This window comes from Sardina pilchardus, chromosome 13, assembly GCF_963854185.1.
Source record: "Sardina pilchardus chromosome 13, fSarPil1.1, whole genome shotgun sequence".
Lineage (NCBI taxonomy): Eukaryota > Metazoa > Chordata > Actinopteri > Clupeiformes > Clupeidae > Sardina > Sardina pilchardus.
The window spans coordinates 29,539,863-29,559,835 of NC_085006.1; the positions used below are offsets into that span (position 1 = coordinate 29,539,863).

A 19,973-nucleotide genomic window follows, 5' to 3' on the forward strand; every position below is an offset into this window, starting at 1 on the left:
TACAATCAAGGTCATTAAGGAATAGTGCAACCTACTGAAAGTATACTGTGTGCATGCAAAATTATCTAGGACAACTCCTCACTATGACAACTCTAGTTGTTTTGTCCTTCTGTTCCTTCTCTCTGTTGTATTACACCTTTTATTGTGTAAACTACACACACACACACACACATACACACACATACACACATACACACACAATAAGAAATCATTTTAAGAGTTATTTCTTGGTCTACCGATGGACTCAAAAAGAAAGAAAATCCAAACGAACTGAAGTCCGGTTAAGACACACGTCTTTGTTGTTTGCATTCATTATGAGAGGTTGGTTCACAGAGATCACCAGGAACTGAAACAAACACACAGGGCAACCAGCAATGTCTGGCGGACCCCCAGGTGCTAAGACGAGTCCGAGAGAGAGAGATGGGGAAAGAGGTTGGGGAAAATCTGTGTCGACCCAAGGTGGCATGCACGACGACAATGTCATTCAAGGAAAAGAAATGTGTGTGTTTACGGTCTTTTCTTTTTCTGCTGTTTCTCCGTCCTTGTTTTCTGATTCTTCTTCCTCATCTGTGTTTTCTTAGTTGGTCTGTTTGTTGTTGTTTTTGTTTGTTAATTCCTGTTGGTAACGATGCATTCATGGTGGTGATCTCCAGATGGTCACACATCACTTCACTCCGACATGATCTGCAAAGCAACACAACGATGGCTCGCTCAATATAAATGCACTTTCACTCCAAGAACAAAACAAGACAGAAATCAATGAGGATTCTATTTGAGCGTATGCCTAAGGCCAACACAATTCTTTGGAGTCTTCTATAAATATCTGACTCCACCGTCAGAGCTACATGTACGTAGGATACTGAACCTCTTGCCAAGATCACCATTAACACAGGGGCAAAGCAAAATGAACACTGAAGGAATTCAGTAAAACACAATTTGTCCTGTTGTGTACATTTTTTCGAGTGTGTGTGTGTGTGTGTGTGTGTGTGTGTGTGTGTGTGTGTGTGTGTGTGTGTGACATGTGTGTGTGTGTGTGTGACATGTGTGTGTGTGTGTGTGTGTGTGTGTGTATGTGTGTGGGCGTGATGTGAACTTACTGCTTGGGAGAGTGGACCGTCTACATCTGAGTCAAGTATTTGTGACTAGTCAGATGCTCGGCAGATATTATTGGAATCTAGGGGGGCGAGAAGACAGAGGAAGTTGTAGGAGAATGTCCAAACAGTGCAGGGTAAACACGCCAACAAATTACACAAGTCTTTACAGACTCAACAACATTAGGTCAGGGTTTTTTGTACCATTATTGTAAGAGCCCACAGCGTAAGATCTGCAACACATCAAAGATATAGCAGAACAGAACAGTGGAGGAGGAGGGGAGATGTTTATCATTACAGAAGAAACACTAGGAGCCAAAAGACTTGGCCCACGTTTACACAGAATTGTTTTTTTTTTTCCAAGAAGGCCCACAAAACTGCTGTGAGAAAATGCAAGAAAGTCAGAGAGTTCAAGTAAGAACGCTACACCTAAGAACAGAACCTTCAGGATGGCCTACCAAGGCACTACTGTTTGGCTTCTGTGTGTAGTAATTGTCTGATCTGAGATGAGCTGAACTGTTTATTCTTGCAAGGTTTATACTTCCAACATAACCCCAAAAGGCTCATATGTTTCTTTTTTTTATAACATTCCACACCAACATGGAACTTCTTAATTCATCTTTTATTTCACCCCACCCCCCCAAACATGGAACTATACAGACTTCTCCCTCTTAAGCCAGAGCACAGCAGCACAAAAGCAGATGTTTGTAAGGGGTTGACAGAGTGTGTGAGAGAGAAAGAGATAGAGAGAGAGAGAGAGAGAGAGAGAGAAAGAGAGAGAGAAAACTGTGACCACCGAGCCATGTCCAAACACAATGAGCAAAAGGCGACAGAAAAGTACAGAGAGAAGCAGAGATCGCTCAATTATCAGAAGCGACCAGGGGAACGGGCCGTGCAAGAAGGGTGTGTGTGTGAGTGTGTGTGTGTGTGTGTGTGTGTGTGTGTGTGTGTGTGTGTGTGTGTGTGTGTGTGTGTGTGTGTGTGTGTGTGTGTGTGTGTGTGTGTGTGTGTGTGTGTGTGTGTGTGTGTGTGTGTGTGTGTGTGTAAGTGTGTGTGTGTGTGTGTGTGTGTGTGTCACGTACAGTACTCAGCATATAGAGAGCGCTTTGTTATTAATCTAAGGATGATGAGCTCGTTCATACATACCAAATGCATATACTCATAGGCGGTCGACTTTGATACTGGCGAGTCCTCGAGAATGAGAAGGGATGAGAGTTTGAAATTAAATTGGGCTCAGGAAATGGATGCTTACTGTGCCAGATGCTTCTATCAAGGGCCGCAATAAAGACACTTGTCTGTAAGCCTGCACTGTGTGATTTCACTAAGTGTGTGCTTTATTTCTATTTGTTTTCTGAAAGGCTAAACAGTGCTGTTGAAGGCTTTTTCCCTGAAGATGCCTAAGGTTCTGTAGCAAGAATCGTGTCAACAAATAGGTCAATATGATGGGGAGCCCCCCCCCCCCCCAATCCCAAACAATTCAGAGGGGAATGGTACAGTAGACGATTAGGGGTTAAGACTAAATCCAGAGGGGTTTACTCCAAACCAAGATTAGAGGTTACGACTAAATCCAATGGGGTGTACTACAAACTGACATTAAGGTAAAGACTTAATCCAATGGGGTGTACTACAAACTGACATTAAGGTAAAGACTAAATCCAGATTTTTGGCAAACAGAGGTGAAGGTTTGTGACGATTGCTTTTGCCTTTACTTATCATTTAATGAAAGTGAACAATTTAAAATGTTTAAACAAAAACATTCAAAGTTCAAACAAAATGTCCACCGAGAAATGTTCACCTCTGTTTGTCCAATTTGAAAGCACTTCTGCCTTTAATTAAGAAGTGCTTTCAACATACCAGTGGACAAAACTCGACAAACACAACAACAAACTGATTCAGAACAAACAAAAACACAAACACAGCAAGAGACGGCGGCGCTTTAAGGGAGCAAACCTGATTGGCTGTGGCGGTGGCGAAGGGGACACTTGAGGCGGATGTGGTGGCAGCTGACACAGAGGCGGGCGTAGCACCGTGCATCATGGGAACTTGGAGGGGAAGAACCAGAACAAGGCGCATCAACAGAAAGGAGTAGATATGACATTAACACAAACAGGTTCAACAAGAGGCATTGGCCGCGTTTCCCAGATTCGTTAAGAAGCTCTAAGAAGTGCTAAGAACTTCATAGGAGTGTTCTTGGAACGTTCTTAGAGCGCTCCTAAGAAGTTCTCAGCACTTATAGTAAGTGCTTCTAAACGAATCTGGGAAACCCGGCCATTATATGTTTTTATTAAAACAAACAGGATCACATTGGTTTGACTAAGTGTCCGTGGGATGAGTAGAGGTTAATGTCAAGCTCTACCAGTGACAAGCTGCCTGGTACATTAGAGACACATGCTGTTGTGCTGCAAAGCAAGGGCCACAGTCCACAGGGAGGAGAGCTAAGTCAAAACAACACCTCATTACATATTCAGCATCAGGGAGGAGAGCTAAGTCAAAACAACACCTCCTAGCATATTCAGCATCAGGGAGGAGAGCTAAGTCAAAACAACACCTCCTAGCATATTCAGCATTAAGGAGGAGAGCTAAGTCAAAACAACACCTCCTAGCATATTCAGCATTAAGGAGGAGAGCTAAGTCAAAACAACTCCTCCTAGCATATTCAGCATCAGGGAGGAGAGCTAAGTCAAAACAACACCTCCTAGCATATTCAGCATTAAGGAGGAGAGCTAAGTCAAAACAACTCCTCCTAGCATATTCAGCATCAAGGAGGAGAGCTAAGTCAAAACAACACCTCATTACACATTCAGCATCAGGGAGGAGAGCTAAGTCAAAACAACACCTCATATATTCAGCATTAGTGCCTTTGTGTACATTCTACTCTATTCTGAGGTCCATTCGAAATGTTTACGCTTTTTCTAATTCTTACATACAGTCAATAGCATAATACACTGATTTACTTTGAAGACTTGAAACAGGATAGCATTTAAAACACAGCCACCATCACATTTTAAGTTTCTATTCTATCAAAATTAAAAAAATAAAATGTATTTTTCTTTTTGTAAATTTCCTCAATGGGAGGGCACTCTGGCATAAGTATTTAGTCGTAGAAATGGCTATCTAATAAAACTGACAAAGTCATGACAATATACTCAATGTTTCAGCATATCGAAAGGCTGTTCTGGCTCACGTGTACAAAGTCCCTCAATCCACACCTGCTCTCTACAAAGATCTTGCAAGACCTTAGCTCTGGATAATCGCGGTGCTTATTTGTTTACATTTTCTCTCTTAGTCTCTCTCTCTCTCTCTCTCTCTCTCTCTCTCTCTCTCTCCCTCTCTTTCTGTCTCTCTCTCTCTCTCTCTCTCTCTCAGCATGTGGTTGTGGGACAGAGTGTGAGTGCCCATACAAAAAAATAAAAAAAATACAAGAAATAAATTGCTCAAAAAACCCCAAAACACACAGATTGAAGAAAAGATCCGGCTGCACCTACCAACACTCGTTGCAGGTGTCATGCACAATATTGAGCCTGGCCATCATGCAGAGGGACAGGAGGAGGGTCGGAAAGAGGGGGGGGGTGAGCAGCAGAGGTCAGAGGTCAGAGGTCATAGGTCACACGCGCCAGCACACCCAGCCATTAGACACAGTGGACAAAGAACAGACAAGGAAGAGAGTAAGGTCATGGGGAACAGGGAGAAGGTCAAGGTCAAGGTCAAGGTGAACTTCAAGGTCATGGTGAGGAGGTGCAGAGGAGACAGTATCTAAGCCATTTCAATTAGTCTACAAACAGTGCTGAAATAAAACCTGGGACATAATCTTATCTGCAGTCCTGTGAATCATTACAACATGCTGTTCTATTCAATTCTGTTTATGTCCTGTACATTTAGCTAGAACACCAACACATCTAGAAGAGAGATCTTAGCCAGCCATAACACAACGGGAGAGGTGGCCTTTAGGACCCTGGAGACACCAATAGGATAGAGGAGGGAGTAGAGGGTGGATGAATGTGGCCTGCCTGTCTCTCTCTATGTGTGTGTCTGTGTGTGTGTGTGTGTGTGTGTGTGTGTGTGTGCTGAAACCCTCCTGGAGTGTGCCAAGCACAAGGCAGTGTGTGCTGTGCCCATCGATCCCGTCGCCTGTGGTGGCATGGAATCAATATTAGTGCTGGCATCGGGGATATTTTTAGGGCTGTCAGCCGGGGACTGGGTGGGGTGGAGTGGGGTGGAGTGGGGTGGTTCGGAACTGCATGGGGTAGAGTAGGGTGATTGGTGGTAGAGTGGGGCAGTTGGGGATTGGATGGAGTGGAATGGAATGGGGCGGTTGGGGATTGGGTAGAGTGGAGTGGGGCAGTTGGGGATTGGGTAGAGTGGAGTGGGGCAGTTGGGGATTGGATGGAGTGGAATGGAATGGGGCGGTTGGGGATTGGGTAGAGTGGAGTGGGGCAGTTGGGGATTGGGTGGAGTGGAGCAGGGCAGTTGGGGATTGGATGGAGTGGAGTGGGGCAGTTGGGGATTGGGTGGAGTGGAGTGGGGCAGTTGGGGATTGGATGGAGTGGAATGGAATGGGGCGGTTGGGGATTTGGTAGAGTGGAGTGGGGCAGTTGGGGATTGGGTGGAGTGGAGTGGGGCAGTTGGGGATTGGGTAGAGTGGAGTGGGGCAGTTGGGGATTGGGTAGAGTGGAGTGGGGCAGTTGGGGATTGGGTGGAGTGGAGTGGGGCAGTTGGGGATTGGGTGGAGTGGAGTGGGGCAGTTGGGGATTGGGTGGGGTTGGGCGGTTGTGTCTACAGTATGTCTGTGTGTTGCATGACGACACAGACAGGAGATATGGCACAGAGGTTACTGAAGTGTAAGGCTGAATTTGATTCTCTTTTCAGACGTAGGACGGTTCCTTTCAGAGTGAAATAAGTGAAATTATTACAGTGCATGCAAATAAGACTAAGTCTATGTATATTTCAGTTCTGTAAACTTGATACTTTTTGAGATATTAGCAAAATATGTTTCCCCATTGACTTTTCATAGACCTCTGAAGCAGCTATCCTTGCCCATATAAGGAGATCCGGGAGTTAATTGAAGCCAACTGCCCATATATGGCAAGCTTTTTTGTAGGCGAACTTCAGAGGTCTATCGCACTGCACTGCTGATTAAGCTGATTTGCACCTGTGTCAAGAGCCAGGTGCTCAAGGCCCTATCAAGTTTAATTGACAGCCAGTTAAATTGAACCTGCATTATCAGCTCTCTCTGTCTATCCATTCACTCATACACACACACACCTGACTGCAGCACTTCATATACCACACTTCTCCATGCACTCCACAACATTCTAACCTAACTCCCCCATTTCACTGCATCATAGAATGCTCCTTACATCCACTTACATCCACTCACACACACACACACACACACGCACGCACACTCACACGCACTCACACTCAGAGGTGGAAAAGTCAAGCTTCAGAGAGTAAAAGTCCAATCACGTATTGGTTCGGTTTGTAAATTTAAGTTTGTTTCACATTTTATCTTATGTCTTGCTTTTGCATGCACTGGTAATTTCCTCGAAATTACGTTTTCTAGTTGCTAAGAGCTGTTTGGACTCCTTCAACAGGGTGATGCGGAGTTCAAACAGCCTGGAGTTTATTTATCGACGAGTTCAAAGTTCAAACTTTTGTTCGTGAGCAAAATAATGTTAATTGGAGGAGTTTTGAGCTAGACTGTGGTTTGCATTAGCAAGGGGGCAAGGAGCCTCATAAAATAAACTGACAAGACACCAAATCGCCTCACACTTTGGTGGTAGTTTGGATGGTGGTAGGGTCCCTACAGACAAAACAAAATGTTGTAAACTCTGAAAGTGTGCAGGGAGGCTATAACAAGGACTGTTTCTGAAGGCAGTACATTGTCTTACTTTGCGTTTTGGTAACATTTAATAAGTGGGCACGTTCAACTTCTTCCAGTGTTGCGCAGGTCTGGCTGGATGTGATGCATGTTTGCATTGTAAGATGCTGCCAGATATTCACAGCACTACTAGAAGCTGACAAACACACCGATTTGAGCTAGCTAAGACTAGCTAAGACCAGCTAAAACTAGCTAAATATTGTGGTCTCAAAGTTGCAGTGGTGTTTTCACAAGATTTTTGTATTGCATTTCCGAGAGCTTTATTTGTTGCTGAATGATGGATATGGATAATGTGGACCATTATCTGTTCAGTCATGGCATGCCAAACTAGGTCATAATTACGCCTTTGTGAACCTGGGTGGAGGGATAAGAGGCCGCAGTGACTGATTAGCGACTATGTTACACAACCAGTAAACAAAACGGTGAGCATACTGGAATCTTATTAGCCTGCGTTCAGAACCTCCACCTATTAACATCATAGTGCACTATACAGTGAATAACCACCATAGAGTTACTCACCATACTTGGGGTTTGTCCAAGTTACCATTAGGTCAATTTTGCCTTCTGTGCCACTGGGATGACCTACAGTATACAATACTGTATAGTGCACTATATAGTGAATAATCACCATAGAGATACTCACGATAATATATAGCGCACTATAGTGAATCGTCACCATAGAGATACTCACGATAATATATAGTGCACTATAGTGAATAATCACCATAGAGTTACTCACGATAATATATAGTGCACTATAGTGAATAATCACCATAGATATACTCACGATACTGTATAGTGCATAGTGAATAATCACCATAGAGATACTCACAATAATATAGTGCACTATATAGTGAACGATCAATAATATAATACCGGTACGACACAACAAACTATAATATATAGTGCAATAAGTATGTCAGGATCGGGTGAGGTCAGGGGTGAAAGGTCAAAGGTGAATGTCTGCGCTAGAGCGCCCCCTACCTGACGGTATGAAGGCGGCCTGTTGCTGGAACTGCATGCTGGCGAGAGCCTGTTGGTACTGGAACATGCCAGCGTTGAACATGGCAGTGGCACCGTTGGTTTTTTCAAGTGCGGGTCTCTTTGGTAATGGAGGCAAGACGGACGGGAGTCCCTGCCAATCAGATGGAGGGGAAAGGGGGGAGAGGGGCGGGGTGAATATAGGAAAGGAAAAGAGGAAGTGACAGGTGAAATGAAGAGATAGAGAGAACATAAGTCTTGTTAGGGGTCAAGAAAGCATCTTTTCCATGTATTGCACATCAATGTCTTTGTTTTAGCAACCAGCAAGCAGGCTCTGGGCTACTCTGCTCTTCATAAAGCAAGACAGTGGTGCAGACACTAGACTAATGTGCACATCAACGACTATATATACCATATCAGAAACAAATGAAGCACACATAACAACACCACTATACTAGACAAATAAGGCAGGCGTCATTCTCCCAAAGCTGCACTCAAACAGACATCTGCTCTACACTGCCTAAGGGATTCAGGATGATGCTCCACACAGAAGCTGAATCCCAGTCACACCAAAACCGGACCTGAGCCGGACCTGAACCTGAACTGGCCCGGAACCGGCCACTGATTGGCCAGGTCCATACCAAATCAGGGTCAGACCTGGCTCTGATTGGCCAGTTCCATACCAAATCAGGGTCAGACCTGGCTCTGATTGGTCAGGTCCATAGCGAATCAGGGTGAGATCTGAGGCAGATTGAGATCTGGTAGCAGACTGGGACTCAGTAGGAGAAATGGCCCTTTAAAGCATAACAAGGGAAACTGAAGCACCAAGGGAGAGATTATCAAGGCTGCACTGCTAGCTCCATGATAGAGAGGTATCCGCCAGGTTAACTCCTGCTCTATAGGAGCCCCCATTCCCAAAGTACACATGCAGGACCAACATGCAAGATAGTTCAGTATTACTTTGACTCTCACGGAAAAGAAAAGGCATGCCACATCACATATAACATACTACTAAATGTTCCTCCAATCTTCTTATATTGAGGTAGAAGTGATGAATTGACTGTGAGGGTCTAGGCTTAGGGCTATTTGTTATTCTGAAACACAACCAATGGCACACAATCCTGTGGTTGGCTTTAATGTGTTAGACGCACCGTTTTAGAATATTCAGAATATATTGGCTGTGTCACAGTCAATTGATCACCCCATTTATGAATTCTTTGCACAAACTGAAAAACAGACAAAAAAAATGTTTTAGTTCAGAAGTCTATCATCTATCATACAGCTACATGCCAAGCTAAAAGGTGAAAGGTCATAATACCAGGTCAAAGGTTGTCTGGAGGGGTCGCTTCAGTGATTTGACAGCCGACTGAGTCTTAATTAGCAGGCAGCGAGCACATGGCGGCAATGGGCCAATGGGGTTCAAGCGCATTAACATAAACAGCAAGCAGAGGTGCACCATGGGGGCAGCAGTGCAGTTTGGGTAGGTGAGAAAAACAAACAAACAAATAAACAAAAAACAAATCATCGGAATGCAATAAACAACAATAAACAACAACACTACTGCATGCACAGTAATGCCACTTTGTGATTGGCTACTGTCAGGACTTGGTGTACAGATCAGCTGGTTATTTACTGTGATAGGAGGAGGAAGCTTACTAGAGCCACTGTTTGCTCACACACTCACACTCTCTACTTTGGCAAACAGCACTTAGGTCACAAAGAACACGGTTACTGTTTTATTTTAGGGTCCACAGTCAGTGGCACAAAACAATAAGTGTAATGAATTCAATTATGCCTTGCACAACACCCAGTGGCTCTCATCAAGAGGGCAGTGTGAGAAAAGGAGGTGTTTGTCTGAAGTGAATGGCCATAGCAATCTCATTAAGGCGACTGCGCTGTAGGAGTAATGGCCTAACCTGGGATGGCACAAGGCATAACTGGCATCTCTGGAACAAGTCACACTGAGGACCCAGTCAACAAGCACTTTGCTTTTTTGTAATAAACCGTTATAACACATGTTATAACATTTAGTTACACGGAGGAGGGTTAATTACAACACACTGTTATGCACATGTTGGGCTTTGAGAAAAAAAGAAAGCATAAACACGGTAAGCATAAAACACACATTACCTTTACAACTGGCCATACCTCCTACAGTGAGGAGGGTAGAGCTGAGCTTGGGCGTTGGTGAGTGCGTTTACATGCACTCTAAAAAAACGATTACTGGCATTGACCAGGTAACTGGAATGGACCATTTAAAGTGCATACGTGTCTCGAAAGAAATCAGAATATTGACAGAAACCTAGGTGTGTTAAACGGATTTTGTATGAAACTGATAATGGCAGTAAACCAATAATGCATATCAGTTTATTATGTTTACACAATTAATTGAATAACCAGATAACTACAAAAAAAAGATAAAAATCAGCTTTTTAACCCTCTAACCGCCCAGGTTTATTTTGATTTTTGCATAAAAAATTCAAAAGGCCATGGCTTGAAAGTGGTCAGAGATAAAGTCCTACTGTAAATGTGAAAATCATTGAGTATGAACTAAAGTTTATGAAGGGGGTCAATTTTTTCATCTAATTTGCATATTATGACGTCACAGATTGGCAATAGCGTCAAATTATGCATATTTCAGTAAATACGGATTGTTGAACACATTTGAGCAGTTTTACTTTGATTTTTGTAATTTCTCCGACATAACAAACAAACAGGACCACAGCCACATGTAAACCAACAATAGTAAACTATTAGTATTACCACAATCCCTATGTTACTATATAATAAAGTAGCCTGGTCAAATCAGCTCCTATCGCGGATGACTTTGTTGTTCTTCAGAGCCCTATTTTTACTAGACCTGCTGTCTGTACCATGTCAATTACAGACACTATCATCATGATTATCACTGGCACCAAGCACACCATGCTTATTTGAACCCTTTGGTCAACATTGCTGCAGGTAAACATTGACGTACACACGCAAAGACCCACCTCCATTCACAGACGCATCTTGACTGTCACTGCCAATGAACGACCGATCATAATCTCCAAAAGGCAGATATTCTCCTTCAGAATCAGAGTAGGTGAATAGCAGACCCAAGACTTCATAACACACGACTTTGTTTTTTAACATTTGCCGTTTTTCTGCTTCAATTTGTGCATAGCGATCGCGCATTTCACTTCCGCGTTATAAACAGGAAATGCGTCTTTTTTTTTTGTTTCTCGCGAGTAATACAGGCACTTCCTGAAAACTTTTTTACTCGAATTTGGGCTTGAATCGAAGCTCTGGATGTCTGCCATCTAGTGGTGGAGAGTACAAAGGCGATTTGTCACCCTACTCGGATCTACCGTCTGTTTTAATCAGTGATGTTGCTTGTCGCCGTACGGCGCCTTGGGCGGTTAGAGGGTTAAGTGTGCCTGTAAACACACTCAGTGATTGGTCAGTGAGAGGGGCGGGGCTTTGCCCTGATTGGTCAGTAACGGGGGCGGGGCTTTGCCCTGATTGTTCAGTGAGAGGGGGCAAGCTGACGAGCGGGGCTTTGCCCTGATTGGTCAGTAACGGGGGCGGGGCTTTGCCCTGATTGGTCAGTGAGAGAGGATGGTCTGAGGGACAGGGCTTTGCCCTGATTGGTCAGTGAGCGGGGTACGGTCTGAGGGGCGGGGCCTACCATGGCGGCGGCGGCGGCGGCCTGGTTGACCTGGTGCTGGGCGGCCTTGATCTTGGCCTGCAGGTGGGGCGGCGGGTGGAAGTACTTGCACTTGTCGCGGGTGCAGCGGCCCTTGATGTAGTCCATGCACACGGTGACGGTGTTGTCGTTGGTGTCGATCATGGTGCTGTCGGACGGGTGCGCGAAGCGGCAGTCATTCTCCCCGCGCGTGCAGTTCCCACGCTGGTACTCACGACACACCTGAACAGAGAGAGAGAGAGAGAGAGAGAGAGGTCTCTATAGACAAATATCTGGAACATTGGCAAAAGGAGACAAAAAACCAAAGCAAATTAGAATGTTACCGATCCATAAAATCTGAATACCAATTGGAGGAATATCTCTTTACTGTTAGAGATATAAAGCAGAGACAGATCCTGACCAAATACAGACTCAGTGACCACAGTCTTGCCATAGAAAAAGGCAGACATAGAAAATCCTGGTTGCCAAGAGAGCAAAGAGTATGTGGTCACTGCATAACAGGTGAGGTTGAGACTGAGGTGCACTTTCTTCTTCACTGCGCAAAATATACCACCATACGTAAGTCATACTTTGACAGGCTTGCAAGCCTAATCCAAGGGTTCCGAAATCTAGAGGAATGGGAAATGGTGGCAGTTTTACTTGGACAGCAGGGACAGACAGCAGGTCTCGCTGCCAAATATGTCAACGAATGCCATAATGCAAGGGACAGTGATTAAATAATATATATTTTTTTTCTGTTTACTTACCTATCTGTAAAACTACACACAGACACACACGCACGCACACACACACACACACACACACACACACATACACACGCACACACGCACGCACGCACACACACACACACACACACACGTTTGTTTGTTAATTTTGGATGCATTCATATTTGCCATGTGTATTCCAAACATTATATGTAAATGTCCTTATTTTCCTCTTATGTGTACATTGAGCTTTGGCAATAATGTTTCTGAAACCTTCATGCCAATAAAGCTATATTGAATTGAATTGAATTGAATTGAATTGAATTGAGAGGTGAAGAGACTAATGTGCACACACACACACACACACACACACACTGGTACTCACGACACACCTGAACAGAGAGAGAGAGAGAGAGAGAGAGAGAGAGAGGGGTGAAGAGACTAATGTGCACACACACACACACACACACACACACACACTGGTACTCACGACACACCTGAACAGAGAGAGAGAGAGAGAGAGAGAGAGAGGGGTGAAGAGACTAATGCACACACACACACACACACACTCTGGTACTCACGACACACCTGAACAGAGAGAGAGAGAGAGAGAGAGAGGTGCTCACGGTGAAGAGACTAATGTGCACACACACACACACACACACACACACACACACACACTGGTACTCACGACACACCTGAACAGAGAGAGAGAGAGAGAGAGAGAGAGAGAGAGAGAGAGAGAGGTGAAGAGACTAATGCACACACACACACACACACTCACACACACACACACACACACACACACTGGTACTCACGACACACCTGAACAGAGAGAGAGAGAGAGAGAGAGAGAGACTAAATTCTAAATTCCGGGAGTAGCAGCAGAAAAAATGAGCTCCTGAAAACACCTCAAAATTGGACCAAAAAAGCTGGACATTTTTGAAAAATAACCATCAACAAATCTTCAAAAGTGACCCCAAAGAGAAGGTGACAAGAATTAAGAAGAAAAACTGGAAAGGAAATATCATTTTCTGATATATTTCTCAAATCAAAACAGCAACTTAGCCATCATCTGCAGCCACCAACTGTCATTGTTGCGAACATTCCAATGCAGAAACAAAGAAGCTAACTGGAAAATAGCAACACAACATCAACAAAAAACAACTAAAAGAAGGAAGACCCTCTGCTTTTCAAAACATTGCTGACCATGAAGACTGTCCAACAAGCGGAAAAGTGGAGCACAGGTACCAAACCAAAGACCAGAGAGGTCGAGTACCCTACTACATGTAAAGCTGGGGCAGCCAGAGAAAAGCACAAGGAAAAGACATTGAAGGAAAATCCAGAGGTCCTATTCACAGATTATGTTCAGCAAAGACAGGGAAGAAAAAAGAACAACCTGATCTTCTTCACTGAATCAATCTACACCTGGAAGGATACCCTATGCAGTCACTATGCACATGTATCCAGCGAGGGCATTGGCTCAGGAGGTAGACTGAAGATCTGTAAAGATGAGCACCTTGACAAGGATGACCCTCTGCTCACCATCACGTATTACACCAAAGGAAAAGTGATGATCCAAGGGAGTGAAGAGAACCTGGAGTCCTTTGAAGAGGTGTTTACCTTGTTGAAACATGAGGTGATCACCAAGAGGTCCAGTATCCCCGCTGATAAAGATGAAAATGACAGTCCATCAGAGAATGTCTACACCTTGTGTATGTCTGCCCCTCCAACGCCTATCAGTCTCACCAACCTACTGAAGGAGAAAATGGCCCTGCTCGAGATGGACTTTGCCGAATTCAAAGAGCAGACCCAGTCCAGATTATCTGATCCGCCAGACAACACCTTGCAGGAGCTTAAAATGGGTTTCCAGCAACTAAAGGAAGACAACCAATCATTGGCCTCAGACCTCAAAAGAAATGTAGAGGCATTTCAACATCTCAAGGAGGAGAGCAAAGCCTTGAAATCAAGTCTTAATGGGAGTCTGGAGGCCCTGAAACAGGAAAACAGTATGCTTCGTGGTCAGTTGAAACAGGAAAACAGTGTGCTTCGTGCTCAGTTGGCCAAAGTCAAAGAGGATGCCGAGAGGAGAGAGCAAGAATTAACTGGGCAAGTCCACCGCCTGATACAGGAACTCCGGTCAGCCCCCAGCATGTCAAGCTCAGAGACACAGACTATGCCTATCAGTGTCTCGGACCCCCATCCTCTCTCTGCTCCGGCCTCTCCACTCAACAGCCAACACAACAGCAACACTGCGGCACCTCCTGTGGCACCAACCACAGAGTCAGCGGTCAACAGTGAGGTCTGTCCAGCTCAGCTTCCTACTACTCAGTCACATCCAGAAGTGGTCCTGCTCGCTGACTCAAATGGAAAATTCCTGGATACAAGGAAGCTTTTTCCTGGAAAAAGAGTACTCTTGAAGCGTTGCAGCACGACAGGACAGGCAATGAAGCTGCTGTTGAAACAGACTCTCAATAACCCTGAATGCTTGGTGATCCACACAGGAACTAACGACCTATATAGACTCCAAAAGAAAACAGCTGGAGCTATGACAAAGATGGCAGAACAGGCCAGTAAAGAGTTTCCTGACACACGCATTGTGATTTCTTCACTGTTGCCTAGGACAGACATCCCTCCCCATGTCATCCATGATATCAACGCGGAGGTCAGAAGAGGATGTGCCGATCTGCCCAACGTCCATCTGGCTGAACATCCAACCATTGGCACATGGGACCTCTATGATGGACTTCATCTACACAAGGAGAGGGTGAAAATATTTGCAAAGTCTCTGAAAGACACAGCAATGGGACGCAGCCATCCAGGACACCACACAGGGCAACCTCTTCAACTTCAGTACACCACCCAGATCAACCCTTCCTTCAGGAAGCACAGCTCAACCTGGAGCCCAAACCCATCATGGGCCCACAACCCCATCACTGAAAAATTCCACCACAGGAGACCACTTTCCTCCACACATCAACCCCTTCCCCAATACCAGCAGGAGAGAAATGCAGCATCACAGGCCCCCTGCCCTCCTCCCCACTCACATGGAGCAGCATTTTACCCCCCTCCCCCCCCACAGCAGCAAAGCAGTGGAGCAGCACCTGCCACTTTCCCTCCCCCCCGCCCAAAGCAGCAAAGCTTTGCATCAGTAGCTGCTTCACGACCCCCTCCCAACCCTTTGCTACAGAGCCAAGCTGCAGTTCCTGGCCAGGCAATTCCCCCCATCCTCCCTCATGCAACACCTGAACTGGGAGACATCAGGGAGATGCTGCGCACTCTATGCACGCGACTTCTTTAAGATAAGAACTATATAAGATATTTTAGTATAGAATATTATTATCAAAAAAAAAAAAAAAAAAAAAAGTTAAATAAGTTAAAGTTTAAGTAACAGTAAGTTTAAACTGATTTAAGTAAGTTAGGTTAAGTTAAGTTAAGTTAAGTTAAGTTAAGTTAAGTTCCATTATAGTAAAGTATTGAAGTCATGATAAGTTTATTTGTATTAAGTTAAGTTAAGTTAAGTTAAGTTAAGCAGAGTGAAGTTAAGTTAAAGTTAAAGTTTATGTTTAAATTGATAGTTGATAGATAAGTTAAGCTAAGTTATAGTAAGGTAATGAAATTGTGATAAGTTTATTTATATTAAGTTATGTAAAGTTAAGTTAAAGTTTTAGTTAAATAAGATTAAGTTAGGTTAAGTTAGTTTAAATGAAAAAGCCAGAAATAGATTTTTTTTTTTTTTTTTTTTTTCTTTTTTAGAATGATCAACATTATTATTATTATTATTACTACTGTTTAAAAAAAAAAAAAAAAAAAAAAAACAACAACAACAACAAACAAAAAAAAACCCTATATCATTAAACACTATTGTAGATGTTGGTAGGTTTTCTTTTCTCATAGGTCTGGCTAAAAAAGGTCCATTTTGATTTTGTATTTTCAATGTGTTCATTTCATATTAGTTGCTGGAATATCCAGGGTCTTCGCTCTTCAGCTTTTGAGCTGAAGAGCGGAAACCCTGATTTTATTAACTCTATCAAAGGTATAGATATAATTGTATTGACAGAAACATGGTGTCAAAATGATGCAGTCACTCGTTGTCCTCCAGGATATAATGAAGTCACAGTGCCCTCGATTAAATTAAAAAATGTGCGCAAGGGCAGAACTTCGGGAGGTATTTTGGTATGGTGCAAAGAAAATATCTGGAACCAGATCTCACCTGTAAAACAGGGAAAATCGCACATCTGGTTAAAATTAGATAAAACCCTGGGCATAAATGATAAAAATATATATCTCTGTGCAATTTATATACCTCCAATAGACTCTCCTTATTTTGAAGAGAGTATTTTTGAAACACTTCTCACAGAAATTGCCTATTTCCAGGCCCAGGGAAACATAATGCTAATTGGAGACCTAAACGGAAGAACAGGAACGGAGCCTGATGTTATTGACCCACAGGGTAATAACCATCTATTTGGTCAAGCTCCCCTGTTCCCCACACCAACCACCACCTACCGACACAGTCTTGACACTGAAATAAATCAAAGTGGCAAGGAGATAGTGCAACTCTGTCGTGCCTTAGGCCTGTACATAGTTAATGGTAGGTTCAGAGGGGACTTTTTAGGGAGATTCACCTACTCATCAGCTCTTGGATCCAGTGTAGTAGACTATGCAATCACTGACATGGACCCCTCCACTATCAGTGCATTCACTGTCAGACAGCAGTCTCCATTTTCTGACCACAACCAGATCAATGTGTACTTGAAACGCTCAGACAAAATAAGTGGCACAAAAACAGAAGTCTGTGAGCTTTATAACTCACACCATAGATACAGATGGGCCCCAGACAGTAAAGATGAATTCACCACAGTTTTGAAATCACCTGAACTGGTAAAGGACATGTTCGATTTTGATCAAAATAAATATGCCCTTACCAGAGAAGGTGTAAATAAGGCCACTGCAGATATTAACTTAATATTTCATAAAGCTGCTATTAAAGCAAACCTTAGAAAACGGAAATTTAAACCCTTCAAAAAGCAAAAGACAGACAAGTGGTTTGACCATGAATGCAAAAGCATTAGAAAAGAACTTAGAAAAATTGCAAATGAGAAACATCGTCATCCAAACAACCCTGCCCTACGTGCTAGTTACTTTGAAACTCTGAACAAATACAAACATACAATTAGGAACAAAAAACAAAAATACACTCAAAATAAATTTGAAGATATTGAGAGCGCTCTTGACCAAAATCAATTTTGGGATTTATGGAACAGTTTCAACCATAGGGAACCAGAGCCATTACCCATTCAAAATGGTAACATTTGGAGAACACACTTCCAAAGTCTATATAAAGACATACAAACAATTGTCCCAGAGCAACAAATTATAAAAGAAAGGCTCAAAACATTAGAAGAAAAAATAAAAAATAACCAAAATCCTCTAGACTTTATCATTACAATGAAAGAGCTATCCACTCAGTCCAATTCTCTCCGGCCAAGAAAATCTAGTGGTCCAGATAGCATTAGAAATGAAATGCTCAAATATAGCACCCCAGAGATGCAGTGTGCAGTGTTGAAACTGTTCAACTTAATTCTACTGTCAGGACATTTTCCTGACATGTGGTGCAAAGGGCTCATTTCCCCCATTCACAAAAGTGGGAACAAATCAGAACCAAGCAACTACCGTGGCATTTGTGTCAGCAGTTGCCTAGGTAAACTGTTCTGCAGTATTCTGAATAAAAGAATAGGAGACTTCCTTGATGAACACTCTATCTTAAGTAAAACCCAAATTGGCTTTCTACCAAAATACCGCACCACAGATCATATATATACACTCCACACATTAATTAACAAACACGTAAACCAAACAAAAAAGAAAAAAATATTTGCCTGTTTTATTGATTTTAAGAAGGCTTTTGATTCCATTTGGCACGAGGGACTCTATTATCAAATGCTAAATTGTGGGATGGGGGGCAAAGTATATGACTTAATTAAATCTATGTACCTAAACACCAAGTGTGCTGTCAAAATTGGAGATAAACAAACAGAATATTTCACCCAAAAAAGAGGTGTACGGCAGGGCTGTAGTTTAAGCCCTACATTATTTAATCTCTATATAAATGAATTAGCAACTCAGTTGGAGAATTGTCCCTCTCCCGGCCTCTCCCTCTTAGATAAAGACGTTAAGTGTCTGCTTTTTGCTGATGACTTGGTCCTACTGTCTGCAACCAAAGAAGGACTACAGCTGCAACTTGACATAGTTGAACAGTACTGTAGGACTTGGGCCCTTGATGTAAATCTAAAGAAAACAAATATAATGATTTTCCAAAAACGTGCCAAATGCCAGGAAAACAAATATAACTTTCTAATAAACAACACAATAATTCCACACAGCATGAGCTACACCTACCTGGGCATCACAATAACATCTTCAGGAAGCTTTCATATGGCAGTGAATGCACTAAAAGAAAAAGCTAAAAGAGCCCTACATGCAATTAGAAGAAAATTGTTTAACCTACAAATTCCAATTAAAATCTGGCTTAAAATATTCGATAGTGTCATCCTGCCCATTGCGCTGTATGGTAGTGAAGTATGGGGTCCACTCAGTCACCATAGCTACGCACACTGGGAAAAACACACCATAGAGACTTTACAAACAGAATTCTGCCGATATATTCTACAGGTGCAGAGAAAAACACCAAACAACTCCTGTAGAGCAGAATTAGGTAGATACCCACTAATAATTAACACCAATAAGAGAGCACTAAAATTCCTTAATCACCTTAAATCCAGCCCCCAAGACACCCTCCATTATAAAGCCCTGCAAACCCAAGAGCTGAGCCCAGAAAAAAGTCCCCTGCATCAGTTGTTGTTGAGACTAACCCCCCCACCCAAAACACACCCTGACCAGTCTCACAACAACACTGTTTTCCAAAAACCAATCAGAGTTAACCAAATTATAAAGCAATGTAAAGACAACTATTTGGAATATTGGAAAGAAGAAACCAAACATCAAAGCAGATTACAATGTTATCTGGCCCTAAACAGAGAATATAAATTAGCAGAATATCTCTCTACTGTCAGAGATAGAAAACAGAGACTGACCCTAACCAAGTACAGGCTAAGTGACCACAAATTGGCAATCGAAAAAGGAAGACATAAAAAATCATGGCAACCAAAAGAAGAGAGAATATGTGGTCACTGTTCGACAGATGAGGTAGAGACAGAGTTGCACTTCCTCCTACAGTGTACATCTTCATCCCAAATCAGAGATAATTTCTTTGATAAATTCAATCTAGAAATTCCTCATTTTAATGAGCTAAATTATATATCAAAATTAAAAATAATATTGGGCGAAGGAGACAAGACCAACCTTGCAGCCCAATATGTTTCAGCATGCCACAACCTGAGGGACAGTGAGTGACTTAACAAGACACACATGTGCACACACACGGACACAGACACAGGCGCGCACACATGCACGCACACACCACACACACACACACACACACACACACACACACACACACACACACACACACACACACACACACACACACACACACACACACACACAGAGAAACCCATTTACACCCCCCCCCATCACACCACACACAAACATATATGTATTTTATT

At 43.1% G+C, this 19,973-nt stretch overlaps 1 protein-coding gene across 6 annotated transcripts in view; it reads right to left on the reverse strand.

The window, feature by feature from the left end:
• The window catches only part of LOC134099103 (muscleblind-like protein 1), a 122,611-nt gene continuing 102,638 nt past the window's right edge, over positions 1 to 19,973 (reverse strand). The window contains exons 4-10 of one of the 6 annotated variants that reach the window (XM_062551840.1): positions 11,624 to 11,863; positions 7,957 to 8,074; positions 4,577 to 4,612; positions 3,042 to 3,133; positions 2,238 to 2,282; positions 1,098 to 1,174; positions 1 to 684 (exon numbers count right to left, since the gene is read on the reverse strand). In XM_062551840.1, coding sequence (XP_062407824.1) covers positions 1,118 to 1,174; positions 2,238 to 2,282; positions 3,042 to 3,133; positions 4,577 to 4,612; positions 7,957 to 8,074; positions 11,624 to 11,863 — 588 coding nt within the window. In that variant the 3' untranslated portion in view covers positions 1 to 684; positions 1,098 to 1,117. Of the gene's footprint in view, positions 685 to 1,097; positions 1,175 to 2,237; positions 2,283 to 3,041; positions 3,134 to 4,576; positions 4,613 to 7,956; positions 8,108 to 11,623; positions 11,864 to 19,973 lie in introns of all 6 variants that reach the window. The other 5 variants (XM_062551839.1, XM_062551843.1, XM_062551841.1 and 2 more) reach the window with 5 other exon arrangements.